This window comes from Ischnura elegans, chromosome 7 (assembly GCF_921293095.1).
Source record: "Ischnura elegans chromosome 7, ioIscEleg1.1, whole genome shotgun sequence".
In the NCBI taxonomy this organism is placed as follows: Eukaryota; Metazoa; Arthropoda; class Insecta; order Odonata; family Coenagrionidae; genus Ischnura; species Ischnura elegans.
The window spans coordinates 43,667,155-43,676,717 of NC_060252.1; the positions used below are offsets into that span (position 1 = coordinate 43,667,155).

Consider the following 9,563-nt stretch of genomic DNA (forward strand, 5'->3'; position numbering starts at 1 on the left):
AATCAGAAGCATCTACGCTGGATTTACTCTAATATAAGTAATAGGTAGTATATAAAATATGTAGTCAAGACCATTCAAAAGTTAACTAAGACCCAGGGCAGGAAACTTGGAATACTACATTTCTGGCATCCACCATCAGCCAAATCACCTTCCATCTTCTGTTATATCCTACATCCATTTCAACTTATATTTTTTCAACACACATGGAAACATCGCATTGGGTCTAAGCAGCATTCCCATTAGAGCCTAAGGTAATTTGAAGATTTTAAAAAGCCACTTTAAAAAAACATTTAAAGCTAAATTTCTGAGGAATTTATTACCATGGTGCATTTTCCTCATATCTGAATAGCATAGACGTTGACGGGAGCAAAGAAGCCGAGAGCGGAAGCGATTGAAATGTGGCGCAACTGAAGAATGATGAACATCAAAGTGATAGACCGAGTGAGTAATGAGGGAACGCTAAGAAGAACAAGAGAAAAGAGAAGATTCTTAAAAGCTTATCATGAGACAAGATGGTCCGATAGATACAATTTCATCCACAAGGATAAAAAAGAACGTCCCATGAGAGCCAAGAATAGGTTTATAGGTAAAGATTTAAAAGAAGTTGAATAGAAGACACACGTTAAAGTGGAAAGTTTATAAGGGAGGAAAGCTATATCAAAATAAAGACAGGAATGGTGGCCTAAGATTTGCATATAAATCTACATAATACACCGCATTCAGTTTCAATGGGCTGGATTAACTTGATAAATTCGGGAAGGATTTTTTCTCGGACGACGTGAAACATATCCTTCGTTTGCCGTCGCACTGGGGTAGACGTGATCACGAGAAGAAAATTGGGGAAGTAGTCTGCAGAACAGAGAGATTTAAGGTGTCATTCTTCCTTCGTAATATTACGGGTGGCAATGGTGTCTCGATTGATAAATTAAATGTCGTTCCTCGCCAGGGCGATTGCATTGCATTTTAATATTTTCCAACCTTAGAGCTATACCAATATATATTTATATGGTTGGAATTATATTGGAATTATTAGCTATAGAAATTACTCACCGTTGGCAAGTTTTGCCTTCGAATGAATGTGGATGCATATTTTATTATCATGCGTAATATTTTTATGCCATAAGGCGGGCATGTGGGGGTCCTGTTTCAAGTTCCATGCTGGTGATTTATCAGAACATGCCAACAATCCTAGAGATGGTTCACAAATTTTTAGACTCTTAAAAATGGGCAGTTCCAGGAGGATCTTGGATACTAGAAATTACTATGTGTAACATTTGTATTGTAAAATTTAATTTTATAAGAACCAATGAAATATGGTGCGCGTAGTAAGGGTTATTTGACTACAACATAGAAGCTACTGATGTCTTATTGCACGAGGGAAACCCACTCGGCGAAATATTTCTCATAATATATCGTTTCTGTATTGCGGTTCTAAGAATACATTCTTCCAGTCACTACGAAAGGTGCCTGTTCTTCATTGCTTAATGAACCCTAGCCCAGCATGAAGTCTAGGAGTATCCAACGGATCACAACCTAATTACCGTAAAAGCTATGTAGCAGTTTTTGACGAGTAATACCATTTTCTTCCATAATACACAATTTCACAAATTAATCTCTTTGCACCAGATACTATATTTTTTGCCGCGTTTTCGAGGTGCAGCCTGACGAGTGCTAGATGATCATTTGTCAAAAATTACTACGATAATCGTAGTAATGTAACTTAATTAATTAGGAATTTAGGGCAGGAAAGTATAACTGATCGAAGGAAAATATTTTAAAAAATATTTTGCAAAATTTTCGAGTAGAATACTTTTTGCTTGACGTTCACGATATTTTGAAAGAGTATAGTAATTATTGTAGAAATGATCGCAAGGATGAGATTGAGGGAATATACTGCAGAACCGATAGAACTAAGATGCCGTTTTTTACCGCGTGTAATTAGGGACGATAATACCTGCCATAATTTAGCTCAATGATGGCTTGACTTGGGTTTGGTAAAATAGGCTCTGCCTGCATAGTCAATAACTTACTGTAATAGTCTATATTAACTATCTATATGCATTTCTTGGAATGTTATGTTGGCAACTCAGAAATAAATCTGTTATTTTGCTAACTGTTCGTTTTATTTTACTAACTAATAGTTTTAATTTCATGGTAGTATTTTTGTGTCCTTAGCTCTCTCCCAGTTTCTGGTCTGACCGCGTGTCGTTGTCCTATGTGCTTGGCCTTTGTCCAGCAAGCGAGCGTGTGTCTCATTAACGCTAAGAAGAATGCTGCATGCCTAATGTAGAATCACCCTATGCCACACGCCCTGGTACTGTACCTCGTAGACGTAGATTATATGATATTTAGTTCGCTTCTTGGTGGACTCCCCTTCAGTTAATGCAAACAATGCAATAGCCACTGCTCCGATTCCCTGATTCGATGTTTTATGTATTTGTATTCTTTAATATCACGGATTTCATTCTGGGCATATTTAATGTATCTGATTCCCGTTAGATTATATTATTTTGTTTTCTTGTTACATATTTTCTTGTTATTGGACCACTACAAATTGGCAATATTGATTTATGTGAGCTTTTGAAATAAATAAATACATAAATAAATAAATTTACGGAACCCAATCCTTCCACGCCCTAGCAATCAGGGAAATATGCAAGGTTCGTTTGGCCTATTTGCAGCGACCTCCGCGTCTTGGTCCTTTGAGATAGCTGGGGGCGCGACTGTTTCGCATCAGTCCTTCCGATCCTCGGCACTTTCTATGGATCCTACCCCTCCTTCTCTACCCTTCCCCTCGACTGCTCAACCTTCGCAAACGCCTCACTTTCACTCTCTCTCTCTCTCTGTTTCCCTCCTAGACCGATGAGATTACGAGTCAAGTGAGGTCACAAGCGGAGGGAGGATAGTCGCGAGGCATGCCTTTCCATCTCGAGGGCGGGGACGGAAAGACCTAAGCCAACGCAGCCAACGGAATCACTTCCAATGGCTCGTCACTAGAGACAATTGGGTAATGGGGAATCGCAATGAAAATATTATCACATATCATATCATACGCTGAGAATAGGTAGAATAATAGTAACCTAGTGTGTGGACAGAAACGCACTTTCATTATGTATACTACAAGTTAAGTCAGGGTTACTTGCAGCATGTTGTGTCTTATAACGTCCTCCCTCCCCTTCCGAATTGTACTTCCTCTTCAATTCAAAATAATTGCTTGCAACACGATCATAATTGGCTTATTATTATTAAAGTATTTTATCGATTAAGATAGGTTTCTGTGGAGTACTGAAGAGCCCTTCTGGCAGCCTCCCCTTCCTTCGTTTACTGCCCTCTTCAATTCAGAATAAGGCCTACTCCTTCTCATCCTATCTATCCTCAGTTAATTATCCACAATCTTTATTCCGTCACCCACCATTTCTAGCACTTAGTCGTTCCTCTTCCTCAATGTCCACTTCACCTGCTTCATTCTGTTTCATACCTACATCACGACAAAATGCAAGACACGGTGGGCGAGGAGAGTAAATTTCTACATGAGATACGAAGGAGGCATGCGAACCCTAAGTATGCGAAGAAAGGGTGAAAGGAGAATAGAATTTATAATTAGAATGAATGAGAATATGCCTCATTATGAAAAGTATACGGAAGCACAATTTGGGGATGTGAAACAGGCCGGGGTGTCTCGTATATTACTCCATGTAAACCTACTTTAACCGGAGGAATAGCTGAAGTTATTCATTTCCTGTTACTACCGCAACAATCTCAAAGAGAGCAGATATTACCGCAGAACAATATGAGAATCTATTAAAATTTCCCGGAAAGAAAATTTTACTTTAAGCAATGAAATAAGAACATTTAGATGGCAACAATCAGTCATGTCAATTTTATTTGCCTAAAAATTATTCTGAAAAAAAAAATAATGTAACAAAAACACTGGACCGGAAGGGGCATAAGGGGAGGAAAGAAAAAAATCCAATGGACAGAAACAATCAAATTACGAAGTTTGGGGTGTGGCTATGAGGCAGAGCGGAAGTTGCTGAGGGAAAATCGAAGGATAAAGAGAACGTGAAAAGGAAAGGCAATGAGAGGAAGTATGACGCTGAAGGTCGAGAGACACGGAAGATAGGGACGCAACGGGAAAGGCAACGAACAAGAATAAAAATGAAGAAAAGGGCGTATCGAAAGTAGCCGAGGCAATAATGATAAGAGAAAAAAGGAACCGGACGAAAAGGCAAAAAAATAGCATGGAGTGTAAAAAAATATGCACACAAACGAATTTTGAGTGAAGAGGATGCATCAATCTTTCCCAACCGGTCGAATTTAATGCTGGTTGAATTAATTAATTTTGAAAAAAAGTAATCGTTTTGAAAATTTTTGGGCATATACCGTTGAACTACGCCAAAAATTTGCGTTTCTTCGATATGAACAATTGACATCGGAGAAAATATCAAAGAAAAATTTTTAACTTTGAGATACAGACTGATGACAATCACAATTATGACCATCCACACTGGAAAAATTACCCCAACTCATTGAACCTCAAGTTTTGTTCCCTTGATGCTATAACAACCTACCATTGCCCGCTAAAATACAATGTATACTTGTAGCGGGGGAAATACCTACTTTGGAAACCTTCCTCCACATGTATTTGCACTATTAATGCTAAAAAATATTTACCAATAAGAAGCTAAAGGCACTATTCCATCAACCTATTGAGAGATGACTAGTTACCTACAGGAGAGCAGTTTTTAATTTCATGTACGTCACCGTACGAAAATTCCGCTCTAGCGTACCATTACTTCGCATGAGACTCATTGCTAAATAGTTTAAGACAGCTCCTAACATCATTACTCTTCGTTGCCAGGCCTCGTAATGAATACAATAATAAAAATAAATTGCTCTAACCTCTCCACATGCATGCAGGTATGACTCCTTCAAGTGAAGCCTGTCGCGGTCTTCTGGAACACCCTTAAGTCTTTCACCAGCGTATTCATCAATCTTTTCTGAGCAAACAATTAACTATACTTCACCGTCATTCACAAAAATCTTTAGACCAGTTTCCACCTCCACAGGTCACATCCTGGAGAAAACAATGAGAAATTGTAGTCTCCCCTAAATGATCTGAAGAATTCAAAGCCGAATGAGAGCTTGAAATAAATTAATGTAAAATATCACGGATTGTACTTATACTACTATCAACCCAAGCTTACACAAGGAAAAATCGCTGAGACAATAAGTTATCTACATCAATGTCGGATTTATTACTGAATTTGATTATCAAAGTGTTCATGTAAATTTAAAAATTAAGTTCCTTTCTACTTGCGGCAGCAAATCTCTATCGATTCTTTAAATAGCGGTTAAGATCGAAAGATATTATATAAGGCAAACATTTTGAACTTGCCTTCGAAGTGCATAGAAACAGTAACATAATGGGAACATTTTGAGTAAATTTTAATGTAAAAATAAAAACTTCTTCAATAATAAGACAAGAATATACTCGTTTCATCTTTGATAGCATTTGGTAAAATAAATTTAGAAATTTCAACGCCTGCTCTAAAACCCGCCATTTGGATCAAGTCATTATTTAAATCCTAGGATTTGAAAACGTTCTATTTGGTCCATCCACCATGTGTATCAATTGAAAATTACTTTACACCAAATTATACATTTTACGATTTTCCGCCGTGTCGACTGTCGCATATTTGCAAAGCTAACAGAAAAAGATAACTGACCAAGGAATAGATGAAATTCCAATATCGCACGAGCTCTTCCTTTTGGCATTCCAAACGGATAAAAATTACATCTTGTGAAGGCTAAAGAATAGCTTTTCAGACATGTTCTCGGGCTACCCGAGATAAGAAATCACAAAAATAACGAGGTGAGCTCATTTCAGGAGACCTGAACAGGAATTTAGTGAGGTCACGGCCAGAAAACGAAGGATAAAAATTTTTGCAATACCCTGCAATTAAGAGAGATAAATAGGGCTATTACTATCACTCATCGAGGAAATACTTGAACGAAAACTAATTCATTACTCCCCTCTCCCAAATGATAAATGGGAATCAGCGAAGGCCAGTCTAAATTTAACCACATTAAGGCTACGCAGTCTGAACAGTTTCAGGGAAAAAATATCAATTCGTTCAATATATTTCTACATTAGGCTGCAGATTTTTTTTTCAGACGAGCACGAAAATAATAGACATGATCATTGGATTTTAATTACTTGCAGACCGCACATCTGTGACGATATCAACCGTGAGGAAAAAGGAAGAAAATGAAAAGCGTTCACTGGGAAAAAATAAGCGAAAATGTTTGCACGGAGAATGGCACTCGACAGACTAATGATAAAGCAGTGAGAAGGATGACCAGGGAAGATTACGAAACTTCAAAATCCAATATCGTAGACGGATGATGTAAGCCCTCTTTTGACTCCTTAACCTCCATTTTAAGACCCAGTGTTCTTAAATTAATACCAAAGAATAGATGAAATCCCAACATCGTGGCCTTGGTGGCCAGCACCAGTCTTGGTGGCGGCGGAGTAAAGTCTTTACCTGCCATACCAGAGGTCGCAGGTTTGTGTCCAACTGAGTAAGTTTCCCCTATCCAGATCATGGATGTTTGTGCACGATTAATTGTTAAATGTTATGAAAACCCCAAAGGTAAAGGCCAATGTTGCCGTTTTCGATGGTACAGGAATAAAAATATAAAAAAATCGGAGACATATCCTTTTCCCTTTTTGAATTAAAATAGGGGCAAATTTCCGAGCAATGTATTTATCACCTCTAAAAAAATCAGCGCTTCTAGCAATAACTATCCTCCTCCCAAACACCTTAGAGGTGGCTCGGATCACGGTATTATGTAGATGCAGATTACATTCTAAAGATTTGCCGTACTCCTATTTGGGTGCGAAAAAATTACATAAACTGCACCATTCCCCAAAGAATTAAACTTATTCCGATAAATATAATAATACTGTGAAGATTCAATAACAGAAGGACCTGTATGTTTTTCACACAGATACTCTTTCTACACCTTGGTCCGTTGCCAACACTCATCTCCCGCAAAGTCATATTGAACACTAAACAGCATTCTTCTTCCCATTGGTAACCAATGACGTGCGATCATCCCGAAAAGACGGCAACTACTCAGATTTCTCCGGATTAATATTACGATTGAATTACAGACAGAATGAGAATATTGTCAGCTTTTTTATCCTCCCCTAAATTGCAGGCTGCATTTTCCGGGTTTCACCGCGTCGTGGTTGTGTTGGAGACAACAGTTTCTCCTGCATTCCAGCAGGCGTCTTCAGGTCGAAGGCGTCTTCACTTCGACCTGAAGACGCCTGTCAGGAGAAACTATTGTCTCCAACACAACCACGACGCGGTGAAACCCGGAAAATGCAGCTTACATTACCAGCGCACCGCGGAAGCCTTCGCACCAATACCCACCTATAACCTGGCGAAATTTCTCACGAACATCTTATCACCGCATGTAGGCAACTGTGATCACCACATCAAGAATTCATCAGAGTTCGTGAAGGCCCTCGCAGATATTCAACTCGGTGAAGACGACATAATGATAAGTCTTGACGTAGTGTCTCTGTTTACCCGAGTGCCTCTACGGGATACGCTGAGTCTGCTGGAGTCCAAGTTTGAAAGTGACACGGTGAAACTTTTTCATCACGCATTAACGACTACATATTTCAAGTACGACGGAGAATTCTACGAGCAAGCCGATGGAGTCGCCATGGGATCACCACTCTCCCCGCTAATTGCAAACTTCTTCATGGAGGACTTCGAGGAAAAGGCTCTCGCCACCGCCCCCCTGCGGCCGAAATGTTTTTTCCGGTATGTTGATGATACCTTCATCGTTTGGCCACACGGACCGGACACGCTGAACCATTTTTTAGATCATATGAATAGCCAGCACCCCAATATAGAGTTCACCATGGAGACGGAAAAAGACAACATGATACCCTTCCTTGACATACTCATCTATCGGAAGGGAAATGGAAGATTAGGACATGGCGTCTATCGGAAGCCGACCCACACCGATCTCTATCTTAACGGTCGAAGTCATCATCATCCTTCCCAAAAGGCAGCAGTCATGCCCACCCTTATCCATCGGGCCAAATCAATTTGTGACTCAGAGAGTCTCCCCAAGGAGTTACTTCGTCTGAAGAAGACCTTCCGGCAGAATGGCCACAACGGAAGAGACATTTCCAAGGCCCTGAAAAGGGCCTTCACCAACCACAACACCGCCACCAAAGAAGAAGGAGAAAAACCAATAGCATTTGCTGGCCTACCTTTCGTCTCGACCGTCTCATGCAAAATAACTAGAATACTCAAGAGGCATGATATTAAAACCTATTTTCGCCCACCTGCAAAACTTAGAAACCAACTAGTGACGGCCAAGGATCCCTGCGGCCTCATGACACCAGGGGTCTACCAGATTCCATGCGAATGCGGCCAGGTGTATGTCGGTGAGACAGGAAGGACTATCGCCACCAGGATGAAGGAACACCAGCGGCATTTCAGGCTCGGCCAACCCGAAAAATCCGCCGTGGCTGAGCACAGTATATCACGCGACCATGACATTCGCTGGGAGAACACGAAGGTCCTGAGCCGTGTGGACAGATTCTGGGAAAGGCTGACCAAGGAAGCTATTTTAATTCGGACGACGACTGACACCATGAACCGTGATGCTGGTTACGTCCTGGAAACCGGTGCTTAAATATGTCAGCGAAGCCCGGGAAAAAAGGCGGGAAAAGGCGGACCAATCACGAGTCACCTGACCTGGAGCCCATACTATATTACTGGGATCACCCAACGCAAAGACAAGCCCTGATGACGATGGACGACTCGGCCATCGAAACGTCGGCAGAGATGGAGAACCTTATCCGGTGGCAATCCCGAATGAACTTCAACAACAACATACGCCGGGAAACCTTAGATCTTTCTTCGCACCAACCTCCCCTAAATTATTATTGAAGAAATCGACTGAGGAAGAAATTTCGTAATAAACTTTGTCTTTGGTGCCAGTGTTTGAATATGCTAGATTTGAACAACGGTTCTCGAGTTTACTTATGGTGTTAAATAATTAAGTAATCCAAATACCCTCCTTCTCTACCGCAAACCGTTTCAAATTCCAGAAGAAGAAGGCTAATTAAGTTTTTGCACTTCGATTAAGCTTGAGGGTGTCAATGGCAAAAGAACGAATTCATTTCACACAATATTCAATGAATGTTGTGTGAAATGAAAGCTTTAAAATACGTTCGGCGTAGCGAAGTTTACGTAATCGTATAAATTGGAATTTGCATAGATGAAAACTATGTGCAATTAAGTTTCACTGAAGTGAAAAAGTGTCATTATTACTTCTAAATCATCGCGCTGATAATCCATATATTTACGCCTGAATCTTCGGAACAGGTACTTACATGCCCAAAACTAATTCCAAGCATCACCATCAGCACTGTCCTCTTACCACCAGCAACTTGGTATACATATGTTTACCACTGCACCTTGCCGAGTCATCCCATTGTTCCCCAAACGTCACAAAATGCCCTT

At 40.2% G+C, this 9,563-nt stretch overlaps 1 protein-coding gene across 1 annotated transcript; it reads left to right on the forward strand.

Annotated features, from left to right (window-relative positions):
* The first annotated feature begins 7,572 nt into the window (after positions 1-7,572).
* LOC124162964 lies at positions 7,573-8,730 on the forward strand. Its single transcript, XM_046539744.1, has one exon. It carries the CDS (start codon positions 7,573-7,575, stop codon positions 8,728-8,730), a length of 1,158 nt encoding a protein of 385 aa, XP_046395700.1.
* The last annotated feature ends 833 nt before the right edge of the window (positions 8,731-9,563 follow it).

Coding starts and splice junctions, on each gene's coding strand:
- LOC124162964 (XM_046539744.1), top strand. CDS start 7,573: ATGATAAGTCTTGACGTAGTGTCTCTGTTTACCCGAGTGCCTCTACGG.